Source organism: Heteronotia binoei, chromosome 1, assembly GCF_032191835.1.
Source record: "Heteronotia binoei isolate CCM8104 ecotype False Entrance Well chromosome 1, APGP_CSIRO_Hbin_v1, whole genome shotgun sequence".
Lineage (NCBI taxonomy): Eukaryota > Metazoa > Chordata > Lepidosauria > Squamata > Gekkonidae > Heteronotia > Heteronotia binoei.
The window spans coordinates 190,847,615-190,865,079 of NC_083223.1; the positions used below are offsets into that span (position 1 = coordinate 190,847,615).

Here is a 17,465-nt window from a genome sequence, read left to right on the forward strand (position 1 = left end):
TTATCACTTCTTGGTGCAACTCCAAGTGAAAGAACGTGTCCAATCTACTATTCTACTCCACCTTAACGCTCATAACCCTGATACTCATCCAACCCCTACTATACCTAACCTCACCAACCCAGAACATAAAACTCGCTACCATGCTCAGCCTAACACAATCCGCTATCTTTCTCTACTCAAACACCAACTCCATCACAACAAACTTCACTTGAACCAACTCATTATTCAACCTACAGGCCAGTTTCCTATTTGATCGCTATACCATACTATTTTTACCCATCGCCATCTTTATCACCTGGTCTATCCTACAATTCACATCATGATACATGCACTCAGACCCAAACCAAGAGACCTTTATAAAATATTTGCTTCTATTTTTACTTGCCATATTAGCCTTAACCACAGCAAACAACCTGGTACAACTATTCGTGGGCTGAGAGGCCGTTGGCATCATATCCTTCCTTCTAATCGGCTGATGACATGCCCGCACAAACGCTAACACCTCAGCCCTACAAGCAATCATTTATAACCGAATCGGAGATATTGGCCTATTATTATCAATATCTTGACTAGCAATAAACTTCAACACATGAGAACTACAACAACTATTCTCCCACAACATCTCCCCAACCCTCCCAGGGTTGGGATTAGTCCTAGCAGCAATAGGAAAATCCGCGCAATTCGGGCTTCACCCCTGACTCCCGTCAGCAATAGAAGGCCCAACCCCTGTATCCGCACTATTACACTCAAGCACAATAGTTGTAGCCGGAATCTACTTACTAATCCGCTTACACCCACTACTACAACATAACCCCACCATCCTCTCACTATGCCTGTGTATCGGAGCCATGACAACCACATTTGCAGCCCTCTGCACCATCACACAAAACGACCTCAAAAAAATTATTGCCTTCTCAACATCTAGCCAACTAGGACTAATAATGCTCACCGTAGGACTTAACCAACCAGAACTAGCATTCCTACACATCACCACTCACGCATTCTTCAAGGCAATACTATTCCTCTGCTCCGGCTCCATCATCCACAGCCTTAACGATGAACAAGATATCCGTAAAATAGGGGCTACACAAAAAACACTACCAATCACTACATCCTGTATAACCCTAGGCAACCTAGCCCTAATAGGAATACCATTCCTTGCTGGTTTCTACACAAAAGATGCAATCATTGAAGCCATAAATACATCAGCCCTCAATGCCTGAGCCCTATCAACTACACTATTAGCAACAACCCTTACCACCGCTTGCAGCCTAAGACTAACCTTTTACACACAACTACACAACCCCCGCCACCACTCAACCCCACACCTTATAGAATCAAACAAAAACCAAATCAACCCAATCCTCCGCCTAGCCACAGCAAGCATTATAGCCAGCCTAGTAATTACATCAAGTGTATTACCAACAACTACACAAACCATAACAATACCAATAACTACTAAAATCTCCGCAACCTTGGCACTCCTACTAGGCCTCCTATGTACCATTGACCTCCTACAACACACCTCATTTATAACCAACACCACAAAGGCCACACCACACCAAAACCTAACCCAGCTCATATTCTTCAACATCACAAACCACCGCCTATTACCAATAATCAGCCTTACTTCTGCTCGCTCAACAGCTATACAACTAAATGACATAACATGGTACGAACACATTGGCCCAATAATAACAAAAACCTCCAATATTAAACTAGCAACCACCCTCTCCACAACCAACACCGGCCTCATTAAAACCTATTTAACCACCCCCCTACTACTCTTAATCACCTGCCTAATCTTGACCTTCCTTTACGGGACCCATAGACTGCCCCGCTCCCACCCATGAATCAACTCTATTACAACAAAAAGCGCTAACAACAACCCCCCCCCCACAAAAATAACATCGGCCCACCACTAGAAAACAACAACCCAGTTCCACTAAAATCTCCCCGTAAATTAAAAAATCCAACATCCTCTACACCCTCCACGCCCCAAAACCCGCCTCACAACCCCCCCACAAAACATACACCAACAACTACAGCTACAATATACCCCACCAAGTACCATAAAACAGAATAATCCCCCCACCCCTCAGGATAAGGCTCCGCCGCCAATGCCACAGAATATGCAAAAACAACAAGCATACCACCCAAATAGATCAAAAATAAAACCAGGCCAACAAATGACCCCCCTAAACCAACTAACACCCCACACCCACCCAAAGCCCCAACAACAAGCCCTCCCACCCCATAAAACGGAGATGGACTAGACGCCACTCCAACCAGGCCCAAAACAAAACACACACTTATCAAAAAAACTAAATAAGACATCATTACCATCTGTGCTCTAACCAGAACCTTGGGTCCAAAAAACCACCATTGTACTTCAACTATAGTAACATAATGTCCCCCATCCGAAAAACACACCCAATCATAAAAATCATTAACACCTCTTTAATCGATCTGCCAACCCCAACAAATATCTCCGCCTGATGAAACTTCGGCTCACTCCTAGGACTATGCCTAGTACTTCAAATTGCCTCCGGCTTATTTCTAGCAATACATTATTCAACAGACACTGCCCTTGCATTCTCCTCCGTCGCACAAATCTCTCGAGACATCAACTACGGCTGATTAATCCGAAACCTCCACGCTAACGGAGCCTCAATATTCTTTATCTGCCTTTATCTACATATTGGCCGAGGCTTATACTACGGCTCTTACCTTTACAAGGAAACCTGAAATATTGGAGTGCTACTAATATTCTTAACAATAGCCACAGCATTTGTAGGGTACGTCTTACCATGAGGCCAAATATCATTCTGAGGGGCCACCGTAATTACCAATCTACTTTCCGCCCTCCCATACATTGGCCCAACACTAGTAGAATGGGGGGGGGGGGTTGCAGTAGACAATGCAACCCTGACCCGATTCTTTACATTTCACTTTCTACTCCCCTTTACCATCCTAGCAATAATACTTTTACACCTCCTTTTCCTCCACGAAACCGGTTCTACCAATCCTACGGGCCTTAACTCAAATACAGACAAAATCCCCTTTCACCCCTACTTCTCGTACAAAGACCTATTCGGAGCAACAATACTAATAACAGCTCTCATAACCCTGGCCCTACTATTCCCATACCTGCTTAGCGACCCAGAAAACTTTACACCTGCCAACTCCCTCGTCACTCCACCCCACATCAAACCAGAGTGGTACTTCCTATTTGCCTAAGCCATTTTACGATCCATCCCAAACAAGCTGGGCGGCGTCCTAGCCCTACTTATGTCCATCATAATTCTTTTCCTAGTACCAATAATACACAACTCAAAACACCGAACCGCCCACTTCCGCCCACTCACGCAAACCCTCTTCTGATCACTAACAGCAACAGTTCTTATCCTAACCTGAATCAGGGCACAACCAGTAGAAGACCCATTCATCCTAATCGGCCAGCTAGCCACTGCCCTCTACTTCCTAATTTTTCTCACTCTCACCCCCATAATCAACAAATTAGAAAATAGTATACTAAACTGATAAGTTCTAGTAGTTTAAACATCAAAACACTGGCCTTGTAAACCAACAATAGGGACTCCCTCTAAAACATCAAAAAAAGGCTATAAACCTTATCTCTAGCCCCCAAAACTAGAATTTTCACTAAACTATTTTTTGTCCACATATAATATGTATAATCAACATTAATTATCTGCCCCATGCATATGATATAGTACATTATATGAATGCTCTATAGATATACTATGTATAATCAACATTAATTATCTGCCCCATGCATATGATATAGTAAATTATATGAATGCTCTATAGATATACTATGTATAATCAACATTAATTACTTACCCCATGAATATTATCTAGTATAATAATATAATGAATATAGATTATAAACTTATATATATTACAGAATATTTACTACCATATGAATATTATTTAGAAATATAAATTAATGATAAACAATTATAAATTAAATAACCTAGAATAAATATTAATGCTTGATAGACTATTTGATGAATTACGTACATACAAAGAGAACCCCGCAACTCGCCCACCTACACACCCTATCACTAGCGTCAAGGACGGGATATGTTGTTCACCCCTCACGGCTTTTTCCAAGGCCTCTGGTTCTGCTACGTCAGGTTCATTTAACTACGACGGACTAGTCCTACTTTTTCCAAGACCTTTGGCTGCTAGGATTCGTTACACGTCTCCTCATACTCATAGCTACCCCGCGCGGTCAGGCGGCTGGTTCTCTTTTTTATACTCCCCTCAGGTCCACCCACCGAAGGCGGTGCGGGTCAATTACGGTTGAGACTGAACCTACGGTGCAATGCACGTCGCACTCATCAACCCATGGGGACATATTCATCCATGCTTGATAGACATATTTTACCCCCTCCAAAATAAACTCCTAACTTTTCTGACAAAAAAACACGATTTTTAAACTAAAATCGGCCCTGAAACACCAGTCAACCTGACTCCCCACTAGAACCATCTGACAAAACACAAAATTATACCAAAATTAACCCTTTAAAACACCCGCATCCTCTAGAACACAAACGCGCAATTTTTAGCAAATTTTTAACAAAATATAAAATAAATATAAAATAAATATTAACAAAAATACCAGACAATTATCAGATCTTTACAAACAAATGTTTTAACAAACGTTAAACAAACATTAACAAAAATACCAGACAATTATCAGATCTTTACAAACAAACGTTTTAACAAACGTTAAACAAACATTAACAAAAATACCAGACAATTATCAGATCTTTACAAACAAACGTTTTAACAAACGTTAAACAAACATTAACAAAAATACCAGACAATTATCAGATCTTTACAAACAAACGTTTTAACAAACGTTAAACAAACATTAACAAAAATACCAGACAATTATCAGATCTTTACAAACACATACAAACACATACAAACACATACGCGCGTTTCTGCGGCAAACCCCCCTTACCCCCCACTGACCCAATTTTAAGTGAATTAAATGTAGCCTCTCCAAACCCCAAAAACGAGATTTAACTACACTAAAACTGGCCCAGCAGCAGCACTAAGCTGCTACAAACGCACCCACAGTCCTACACTCACAGTCCAAACATATCCAGAAACTAACATATTATATACATATATATATTCATATTATTACAAACACCTTCCACTCAATACCCGGCCCCGCCACCATATTTTAAGCCCTCACAAAATTCGGCCTTGTCACTGTAGTTTATACTATATTTAAAACACGGCCCTGAAGTTGCCGAAATGGAAATCACCTTCCCGAAGACACACTGTCTTGGTCCTAAACCTAACATTATCTACAACCGCACTCACACATGCAAGCATCAACCCGCCAGTGCCGTAAACCAAGGCACTCCCACTTACAAAACTGCTCGTCAGAGAACTACAGTCAAACAAGGCTCAAACTCAAAGGACTTGACGGTGTCCCACATCAACCTAGAGGAGCCTGTCCTATAATCGACAATCCCCGTTACACCTTACTCCCCCTTGTAACCCCAGCCTATATACCGCCGTCACCAGCTTACCTTGTGACAGAACCAAAGTTAGCAAAAAAGCACCCACAAACACGTCAGGTCAAGGTGTAGCTCATGGGCGGAGCAGCGATGGGCTACATTTTCTAACAATAGAACAAACCCACAACAACATGAAACTTTGTCCCCAGGTGGATTTAGCAGTAAACTGAACAAGAACATTCAGTTGAAGCCTGCTCTGGGACGCGTACACACCGCCCGTCACCCTTCTCAACCAACACCGCACAACTACATAAACCAAACAACCTAATCAAGATGAGGCAAGTCGTAACATGGTAAGCGTACTGGAAAGTGCGCTTGGCTAAACAAGAAGTAGCTTAAACTAAACGCATCTGGCTTACAACCAGAACATGTTCACCGGAACCTCCTTGAGCCAAAACCCTAGCCACCATATCACCAAACTACCACCAAACTAAACCAAACCATTTGCCACGCCTAGTATCTGCAACAGAAAAGTGCCCACACGCAATAGCAAACAGTACCGCAAGGAAACAGTGAAAGAAAAATCCAAACTAATGCACCAAAAAGCAGGCTTCAACCCCCGTACCTTTTGCCTCATGGTTCAGCAAGCAAACACCAGATAAAACGAACTAAAACCTGATTCCCCGAATCCAGACGAGCTACCTAAGAGCAATCACACGGATACACTCATCTCTGTGGCAAAAGAGCAGGAAGACTTCTAGGTAGAGGTGAAACGCCTATCGAGCCTGGTGATAGCTGGTTGCTCACTAAATGAATCTAAGTTCAACTCTAGCCACACCACCATAAACACCGACTACCCCCTGCCCTCCACTAGAAGATATACAATAAAGGAACAGCTTTATTGTAATCGAGTACAACCGAAATTAGAGGAAAACTAATATCATTCACGTAGGCCCTCAAGCAGCCATCAAACAAAACCGCGTCAAAGCGACACATACAAAAATACTAAACCAAATCAAAACCCCCTACAACAAATCGAGCTACTTTAATTAAACTTAAAGGAAACACTGCTAAAACTAGTAATAAGACAAACCGCCTCTGCTGCACCCCTATACATCATACCGGATAAACCAATGACAATTAACAGCCTAAAAAAGAACTATAAACTAACTCAAGCCCCCTTACCAAAACCACTGTTACCCCAACACAGGCGTGCACATAGACAGCTTTAAGGCTGCAAAAGGAACTCAGCTAATCCTGCTCCACCTGTTTACCAAAAACACCGCCTTTAGCTAACCAAGTATTAAAGGTCACACCTGCCCAGTGAATCTTTTAAACGGCCGCGGTATCCTAACTGTGCAAAGGTAGCGTAATCACTTGTCTCCTAATTAGAGACTAGTATGAACGGTCACCTGAGAGCAACCCTGTCTCCTGCAGCTAATCAATGAAACTGATCTCCTAGTAAAAAAGCTAGCATTATACCACAAGATGAGAAGACCCTATGGAGCTTTAAATAACATCACTAATAACAAATTTTCCCGCCTACTGACCATACCATAAATAATAGTGACACTTTTAAGTTGGGGCGACTACGGAATAAAACAAAACTTCCATGACCAAAAAATCAACTCATTCTAGACAGACATGTCAAACATACCCACCACAGACCCAGTACACACTGATTACCGAACCAAGTTACCCTAGGGATAACAGCGCCATCCCCTTCAAGAGTCCTTATCGCCAAGTGGGGCTTACGACCTTGATGTTGGATCAGGGCACCCAAGTGGGGCAGCCCCTACTAAAGGTTCGTTTGTTCAACGACTAACGCCCTACGTGATCTGAGTTCAGACCGGAGCAATCCAGGTCGGTTTCTATCTGTGCTCCCTCTTCTTCAGTACGAAAGGACCAAGAAGAAAGCGCCCATACCACTAGCACGCGCCCCCCAACACTCTGACCATAAAACTAAAGAACAAACGGCCCTAAAACAGCCCTAAACCAGAGCCAAGCTGGGGTGGCAGAGCCAGGTAAAATTGCATGAGGCCTAAACCCTCATACGCAGAAGTTCAAATCTTCTCCCCAACCATGCCCATGCTAATAACCTACCTATTAAACCCTGCCACACTAATAATCCCAGTATTACTGGCCGTTGCATTCCTAACCCTACTAGAACGTAAACTACTCGGATACGCACAACACCGAAAAGGCCCAAACATCATCGGACCCTGCGGCATCATCCAACCAGTAGCAGACGGACTAAAACTCTTTACCAAAGAACCCATCCGCCCAACCTTTTCCTCCCCACTACTATTTATCCTAACCCCCACCCTGGCTCTATTACTAGCCTTAACCATATGAGCCCCAATAACCATACCAAAACCACTACTAGACATCAACCTCGGCCTACTACTAATCCTCGCCCTATCTAGCTTAATAGTCTACTCAATTTTATGGTCCGGCTGAGCCTCCACCTCAAAATACGCCCTAATTGGAGCACTACGAGCAATCGCACAAACCATTTTATACGAAGTAACACTAGGAATTATCCTCCTTTCAACAATCATGTTGGCTGGCGGATTCACAATACAAACTTTACTAACCACACAAGAGCCCGCCTGACTACTAACCTGCACCTGACCACTAACAATAATATGATACATTTCTACAATTGCCGAAACCAACTGAGCCCCATTCGACCTTACAGAGGGCGAATCAGAATTGGTGTCAGGATTCAATGTAGAATATGCAGCCAGCCCCTTCGCACTTTTCTTCCTCGCAGAATACGCCAACATCCTAATAATAAACACACTATCGTGCATTCTATTTGTATCTCCAAACCCCATGCAAGCCCCAAATCTTTTTACTATAAACATTATACTAAAAACAACCCTACTCACCCTGGGCTTCCTATGAGCACGAGCTTCCTACCCACGATTCCGATATGACCAATTGATACACCTGCTATGAAAAACCTTTCTCCCGCTCACCCTAGCAGCATGCCTACTTTATATCTCCACCCCTATTTCCCTAGCAGGGCTCCCCCCCCATGACCTAATCACGGAAGCGTGCCCGAACAACCCAAGGACTACTTTGATAGAGTACACAACAGAGGTTAAAATCCTCTCACTTCCTAGGCGAACGGGCTACGAACCCATACTACAAAATCCAAAACTTTGTGTACTTCCAAAATTATACGACCCCTAGTAAAGTCAGCTAATTAAGCTTCCGGGCCCATACCCCGACAATGTTGGTACCCACCCCTTCCTATACTAATGAGCCCCTTAATCTGAACAACCCTTATCACCAGCCTTACAATAAGTACGGTTATCATCATAACCAGCCACCACTGACTTCTCGCCTGACTTGGCCTAGAGCTAAACACCTTAAGCATTCTACCAATCATTATACGCTCAAACCACCCACGAACAACTGAAGCAGCAACAAAATACTTCCTTATCCAAACCACCGCAGCCACACTAATCCTACTCGCAAGCACAATAAACACCTGACAAACAGGCTCCTGAGACATTATACAATCCTTCTCTCCCTTCGCCACAACCATCACCACCTTGGCCATCATAACAAAACTTGCCATCGCCCCAGCACACCTCTGATACCCAGAAATCCTCCAAGGCTCCACCATAGCCACAGCACTAATCATCTCAACATGACAAAAAATCGCCCCACTAACACTACTCTACCTATTAATTAATCACCTTTCAACAAACACCGTACTAATACTAGGCCTCACATCAGCCCTCATCGGAGGATGAGCCGGACTAAACCAGACCCAAACACGAAAAATCATGGCCTTCTCCTCCATCTCCCACATAGGCTGACTAATTACAGCCCTATGCCTAAACCCCAGCCTAGCTACACTAACTATAATCACCTATATAACTATAACAACAACAATATTCCTCTCCCTAACTACATCCTCATCTAAAACACTACTAGACCTGGGAGTCTCATGCAAAGGAGACATGCAAAGGCCCTCAACTGAGCAAGTTTGCAGATAGCTGTCCTTGTCCAATGTAAAATCCAAAAACAAAAGATCAGTCAAAATAACACAAATCAGTGTGCAAGTTTTAGAATTATCCTGATCCTTTCATAAGGCTGGTAGTTTTTTTTTAAAAAAAAGGAGAGAAGAAGGAGAAAGTAAAAAAATTTAAGACATCTTGTAAGCATCCTATGTAGAATGCCCAGGAGATCTTCAAAAAAAATGGCACTGGGTGGAGCTAGTGGTTATAAATCCAACTTTCCTCTATCCTTAAGGACTCTTACTCCAACTTACATAGGTGTTGAAGGAAGAGATATTTAAGTTGGCAGAAGTCTCCTTAGACTGGAGGAAGTCTGCAGACTGCTCAATGGGAACCCCAGTATCAGGATGCACATTTGTTCTTGTGGAAGAATGAGAAACAGAAGCATTCAATTGAAGGGGGGGAAAGTGACTCGAATGGGTCTGTAACACGAAATTAAAAATATACCCCCCCCCCAAAAAAAAAGAAGAGTGAGAGGAAAAGACAAAGGGGTTAATATTTATGGTAGCAATCCTGGAGGATAATTTTAGCTGACGCACAAATGGAAGCTAAATTGAGTAATATTGCCTAGTGCTGGGGAAAACCGCACCAGCACTGTTCCTTCCCAGGTCTTTTCTCAGGAGTGAATCATCTGATAATTTACTCAATTAGTACAGCTAGCATGTTGAGAATATAACTTCCATTTCCAGTAGTCATATTTCCAATTTAGCTTCCATTTCCAGTGACATTCTTTGGAGTTCATCAAGCAATCATGAGATTTCTTGCCACATGTCCAGTTCAGAACTTGTCCCACATTTACTGTGTCACCGTGGATTTGAATAGCTTTAAAGGTGTTTAAACATTGTCCTAGACAGCTAATTGAAGAGATTAGCAGTATGGCACATTTAAATTAAAGCAAAATTAATACTGTAAGAAACTGAAAGACTTATGTCATTATAATTAAAAGACCAGTCATAGAGGATCATTTTGTTTGGTTCAAGATGCACAAGGAAGACATAAGTCAATGAATATTTACTGGAATAGTGCGTTCCCTTAGGGGTCCTCAACCAATTATAGACATGATGAATCAAGATGCATTTAAGAAATTTTAGTGGAAGAGATCTGATCATGGCTCTCCCATTGAAATCTAAGGAATGTTAAGTTTAGCTCAGCTAAATTTTGCTCCTTGGGAAGACTATGGTTTCCAGCGAATGTTCCTTCAAAAGCATGTTTATAGAAAGTAGTTTAAAGCAGTTTTAAATCCCTGGTTTGGTCTTTCACCAGTAATAGCTTAACTTTTATTTTCTCCAACAAGGTTCTTACAATTCTGAAGATGATGACAAGATTTGACTTTGGGATAAATTTATAGTACTGCCCTGGACATTAGCTTTAAATCCTGTAAATTCAGAAAAGGAGCTCCAGACATGATATTTTCCAAAGCAATTCAGTAAGTACTGTGGCTCTTCATGGAAACCAAGTATTACAGATGCTCAACACATAGTCTGGAACTCTTTGGGTATATTCATTGCAACTGAATAAGAGGGCAAAATTCAGCAAGAGGAAAGCATGGCAGAACGTGTTCCATATTTAGACTTCGGGATAAGTGGCCAAAGACCAGCATTATGGCAGACTGTTAATTCTATTCAAGACATATTTTCCTGTGCCTTTAAGGGCTTGTTGGCAGGAATTGTTTCCAAGGCTTGATATGTGTTGAGTTTACCAAGGCTGAGGCCTGGAATCTATTTTCAGTGCTTTCTGGATCCTGGTAAATGTGGAGAACTGTGCATGACTGGAATATGAACAAAGTTCCTTTCACTCATCACAGAGTAACTATGGTGTCCTCATGCACTCATGATTTCCAGGCCTGATGCTATGGCAAACTTGAGCTTCTGATTTTAGGAAATTAAGTAGAGTGGTTTCTTTTGTCACTGTCGCTGCACTGGAATAACTGAGGTCATATCTGGTCTTCTTTTGTTCCCCACACAGCTGTATAAACAAGGAGGCTTCTCTGCTCTTTGGTATGATTGCCACCTGTCTAAGTGAATTGCTCTCAGGTAGGATCAGGTTGGATTAATTCTATAATCCATGTATTAATCCATACATACACATATGTTGAATGATTAGATCTCCTGTTACATTTACATACCTTTGGCACCACTGGATTGAGTTTTGTACTTGGTTCCCTAAGGGAAACAAGAGTAAAACTGCATCAGGACAGAGCAAATGTTCTTTATTGTTATCATTAGCAAGTAAATAGAAGTAGTTAATAATTACTTTTGGTCAGTTGATCACCATTAGACAAGATGACTAATGGAAATACCCTAGTTGAACCTAAACTGGGATTAGTGACAACAGGATAAACACAGAGACAAGAACAGAAATATCCAATAAATATGTTTACTGGTGAAGGCTGCTAAATATTAAAGGATCCTGAATATCAAAATGTTCCTTATACTTTGTTCAATTTGCATTTATTGTGTGTCTCTTAGGTGTGACTTTTTCATAATCCATACTACTATCATAACAGACAAATGTATTTACAAAGTTCACAACATTCTCCAAACATTTAACACTTGTCTTCAAACTGGTGAGAGAGAATTAATGGATGTTCACAGAATTTGATGGCTTACAGCTATTCATTTATAACTATATGTTGCTTCTCTGTTTAGCACCTTGGCTTGCTAATTAAACTCAAATTAGCTATAATAAAACCAGGATTTCCAAATCAAGACCTTTTTCAGTAGAATCAAGTCAACCAGTGTTTATCAGGCTTGCCAGATCTCCAGCCACTGCAGGCCCCACTGCTGCATTGATGTGCAATAGGAACAAAATGGGGAGGAGGGTTGGTCTTACTATGGAGTTTGGGGTGAATCGTACAGTATCAAACTGATGCCACTTCTGTTTTGGTGCTGGAAATGATGTTGCGACGTTGGCACAACACCATTTGATACAACTCCCACCCATGGGTTTGGATTTGTTTGGGTTTGTTTGCCAGTGCTGTACTGTCAACCTTCATGAGCAAATCAGTAGTACCAGGGCTTTTTTTGAGCAGGAACACACAGGAACACAGATCTGGCTGGCTTGGTATCAGAGGGTGTGGCCTAATATGCAAATGAGTTTCTGCTGGGCTTTTTCTGCAAAAATAGTACATCCAAAATTTTCCATCAATGAAATCAGATTATTGTTGTTACAATAACTGTAATAAGAGCTCTATCCCTTCTCTGTAAGAAATTTATTTATTTATTTATATTTATATTTATATCTCACCTTACCCGTAGCAGGCTCAGGGCAGTCAACAACCAATAAAAACACAACATCAGATCATAAGAAACAGACTGACACATTGAACTTCACTGTGGAAATCATCCTACATTAACCAGAATCTGACTCTGCAAGTTGCTCCAATAGTTCAGTGACAGAACTTGTTATAGTATATATTTCCATTTTTCCCCTATATTTTTATCCCATTCTTTCTCCAAGGAGCTCAGAATACAATCCATAGTTCTTTCTCGATTTTAGCCCCAAATGTTAGGCTGAGAGACAGTGACTGGCCCAATGAGGATCACAACTAGGTGGGGATTTGAGCCTGGGTTTCTCCTGTCCTCGACTGAGTAACCATGACATCACACAGCATCACTGCTTATAGTTACTTCATGGGTTTAAATTTATCGCAGCTATTTTGTTACTGTGTATTTGTTTATATGAATTTTTAATTACTTTTATTTTTTTATTATTAAAGTTTTGTTATATTTAAATTACTATAACAAGCCACTTAGGTTTAGCGGTCATATATATGTCTAATAAAACAAAATCTATAAGTAGGTAAAGGGCTTGGTGACCTGAAAGTGATCTGAAGACAATGAATATGATTAAGAGTGTGTAAAGATAAGGGTTATCAATAGGAAGACCTTCCAGGCTCCTTCTTCATTGTCTTCCTCTCCCGGTAGTGTGGTGGGGAGGAAAATGACCCAAACAGCAGCACTTTGCTGACGGTGTGATGTCATTTCTGGAGAATACCCAGAAGGGCTTTTCTTATGTTCTTGGGAAGATACTTCATCAGACTTTAGGTAAGTGGATTCTCTTTGACCTCTCAGATGACATTCATGACAGCGTTACCTTTTATTGCTCTGATTTCTCTGGAAAACCCGTAGAAGGAATTCAGACTCCTGTCCTTCTTGTGATGTAGCCAAAATAATTGTGTAGATGCCAGGTCTCAAATAAAAGTACTTCACAACCTCTTGTACTTTCTCAAAGCCCATGTTTACTTCTTGAGATTTCATTCTCCCCTTAGGCATAATATATGAGAGACAGTGATTAGGTGTTCTGGGCAATTAATCTATTTTCAAATCAATTTATACATTCAGTGGGTAAATTAGAAGTTAAAATGACACTTTGCAAGATCAGGGACTCCTGATTTTCCTTTCCTTGGTCCCAGAGTCATAGATAATATAAATAATAGGAAGGATGGTGGGTAGAGTCCATGGTGTTGAAGAGAAGAGCCACAGCTTGAACATAGGCCACTTGGTCATATACCTATTATAATTCTGCTGCCATGTCTGAACTTGATATCCATTCTCATAAGAAAATAACATACCCTATACTATTTGTTGTAGTTCCAATATTTTCATCAAGATGTAACAATAAATAAAATCTAACAGCTGTGATGACATATAAAGACAGCATAATGAAAACCCTTACTAAACATATTCTTACAAATACACTGGAGTGTATAATCCCATTTAGAATGGTTACACAGCATGGCACAATAATTTATGAGCCATGCCTTTGGGAAGAAAAAAACCCTGCTCTCTTGCAAAAAAAGAAGGGGGGCCCTATTTTTTCAGGGCAGCACTGAATGTTTTTGAACTTCAAGACATGACAGATGAATACTTCGCTAGACCTAAATTGAGACAGCTCTTCTGAAGCTAATAGATCCTATTATGTCTAAGCATGTCTTTTGTCCTACGCATTCAAATGGCTTAATGACATCAGGATTGTGTCTAACATTGTCTCTATAACACAGTGTGCGAGTTTCTTATCACAAATAGAAAGTATTTTAAGATTAATGCATTGAGCTTTTGTCAACATAATATATCTTTGCTCTCATCCTCTTCCCCCCCCCACCAAATCTAAATGTTTAAGATCTTAATGATCAAGGTATTTGGCAAGGATAACGTAGCAGGGAATTATTCTTAATAGTAACTAATTTGCTCAGCTATAATGTAAAAAGATTGCTTTTACTGTGCTCATAAGGACTACCCACATGTCAATGTTAATTGTTCCCAATATAAATGTAATAAAATTTATTCATAAGTGGCAGGAGGAGTGAGAGCATGTTCTGGTCATCATATCACGGCTACCAAATAAATGTTTTGCATCATCCATCTGCACAATGTCTTTCAGAAACAAAATACCACTGGACCATATAATATTACTTAAAATGACCTCTGTATTTAAAGTTTCTTCAGTATATAAGACTGAGAATTGCCACCTGCAGACAATTAAACAATGTTGACCAGCATAATGCAAGACTGAGAGGTTGCAAAAATATGCTTATTTGAAAACTTTAATAATCACCAGGCATGCTTCATAGATTTAAGTGTTCATTACCTCCCCCCCCCCTTCTTTATCATCCTATATAATCAAGGGAAGCCAGTGGGCCAGCTAGAGTCACCTTGGAAAGTGAATAATGTCTCTGACCTGCAGCCCCCACCTCCTAAAGCAGCAAAAAAAAAAAAACCCAACCACAACATTGGATGCCATCTCATTTTCAGAATCTAGAATGACTAAGAAGCCAAACTTTAGGTGGAGTTATACAGATAAGAATGGGCAAAGGAAGTCTGATAGAACAGCACAGATAGCATTATGGACTTGGATGAACTTGGATCCATAGCTCAAGGGCTGAAATACCACCCCCAATGTAGACTTAATTAGGAAAATAATATACTTGCAATTTGTTAGCATGTATTTCTTGTACTTACGTTGATCGTATGAGCATCATCTATATAGCTAATTCTCAGTCCCCTCTGCCTGCGGATACTCATTTCCACAAACAGAGGGTACACTCTCCGCTAATAGGTTTTTCTACAGACTCAGGGGACACAGGGGCTTCCGGGGCTTCCACAGGAATCTACCATATTTTTTGCACCATAAGGTGCTCCGGACCATAGGACGCACCTTCCTCCTGGGGGGCGATCCGCTGCCTCCGCCTCAGATCCTGGCGCTTCCCCCGCGCCTGCCTGCCTGGCTCCAGCTTCTTCCAGCAAGTGCTGGAATCACTCCATGCTGCCCCCACCACAAACCCAGCACTTCGCGAGCACCGGCTGCAGAGGGGGCAGCGTGCTTCCTCCATGCCTGTCTGCCTGGCTCCAGCTCTGACGCTTACAGCAAGCGCCAGGATTGCTCCCTCTGCCCTCTGATCCTGGCGCTTGCTGTAAGCATCAGAGCTGGAGCCAGGCAGACAGGCACGGACGAAGCACACTGCCCTCTCCACAGCCGGCGCTCGCAAAGCGCTGGGTTTGCAGAGGGGGCAGGTGCTTCCTCCGTGCCTGTCTGCCTGGCTCCAGCTCTGATGCTTACAGCAAGCGCCGGGATTGGAGGGCAGAGGGAGCGATCCTGGCGCTTGCTGTAAGTGTCAGAGCTGGAGCCAGGCAGACAGGCACAGAGGAAGCACGCTGCCCCCTCCGCAGCTGGTGCTTGCAAAGCGCTCGGTTTGCGGTGGGGGCAGCGTGGAGCAATCCCAGCCCTTGCTGGAAGAAGCTGGAGCCAGGCAGGCAGGCGCAGGGGAACCACCGGGATCAGAGGCGGAGGCAGCGGATCCCCCCCCCCCGGAGGAAGGTACCTTTGCTCCATAAGACGCACACACTTTCCCCCCACTTTTTTGGGTGGGGAAAGTGCGTCTTATGGTGCAAAAAATACGGTACTTCAGGCCCTGCTGCATTGAAAATGAGAAATGGACTGGCTGAGAGCCAGAAAAAGAAAGGCGGGGGGGAGGGGGGAAAGGGGAGGAAGCAAAAGCAGAACTGGATCTGGGAATGGGGAGAATTCTTCCTGCAACATGAATGGCTAAATATCAGGGGGGGGATACTTTAAAAGGACATCGGGGCTTCTCACCCCTACCTCTTTGACTGTGGGCTCCACTGTCATCTTAAAACTTTCAGTGAGGGGCTTCTAAACGTTTCTTCCCCACCACCAGTTCAAGAAAGACTGACTGGCTGAGAGAGAGACAGAGAGAGATAATGGGTGGGGAAGAGTGGAGGAAGCAAAAGCATAAACTGGGGTTGGGGTGGATTCCTTGCTGCCACTCACTCATCTCCAACACTGTTTTCCCTGCAGTATGAATGGCTAAGTAGCAGGGGGAAGTTTTAAAAGGACATGTGAACCCGCAACTGCAAAGCTTTGCAAGTGGGAGAGAAGAATCGTTCTCACCCCAGGCTACATTTAAAAACATTCCGCCCAACTTCCAAACTGCCTCTCCCGCTGCCAAGAGCTTGGCCACTGGTTCTCTCTTCTGGCTGACTAGAAGCCAGAGGGAAGTTATAAAAGGACTCCTGAAGTGCAATGCTCCCTCTTAGCTATGGAGTCTTGCAAGCAAAAAATTCTACTTTGTGCGCTACTGGCTTTAAAACTGTGAGCTACTGCATAAATTAGTCTGCTCTGGAGCCATTTTTCCTGAGCTAAGGCAAAAATGTGTGAGCTGAAGGTTAAAAAACTGTGAGCTAGCTCACACTAACTCAGCTTAGCAGGAACACTACTGAGGTGTCATTAATGCATTGACTGAGAGGAAGAGGGCAGCTGGAAAGGAGGTGGGATTTTCTCCAACCAATGTTAGTTTGTACACACAACATTTTAAAATGTTCCTTAGCAACCCTGACAGACAAACTGCCAAAGACAGTGCTGTGTGGTACTGTAGGTGAATGTGGACTCATCAAAGACTGCAGCC

The 17,465-nt window shown here is 42.4% G+C and overlaps 1 protein-coding gene across 1 annotated transcript in view; it reads right to left on the reverse strand.

Moving 5' to 3' along the window:
* CAPN13 (calpain 13) overlaps positions 1-17,465 on the reverse strand; it is a 170,716-nt gene that overhangs the window by 48,767 nt on the left and 104,484 nt on the right. The window contains exons 12-13 of the mRNA XM_060244658.1: positions 13,640-13,809; positions 11,670-11,706 (exon numbers count right to left, since the gene is read on the reverse strand). Coding sequence (XP_060100641.1) covers positions 11,670-11,706; positions 13,640-13,809 — 207 coding nt within the window. The remainder of the gene's footprint in view (positions 1-11,669; positions 11,707-13,639; positions 13,810-17,465) is intronic.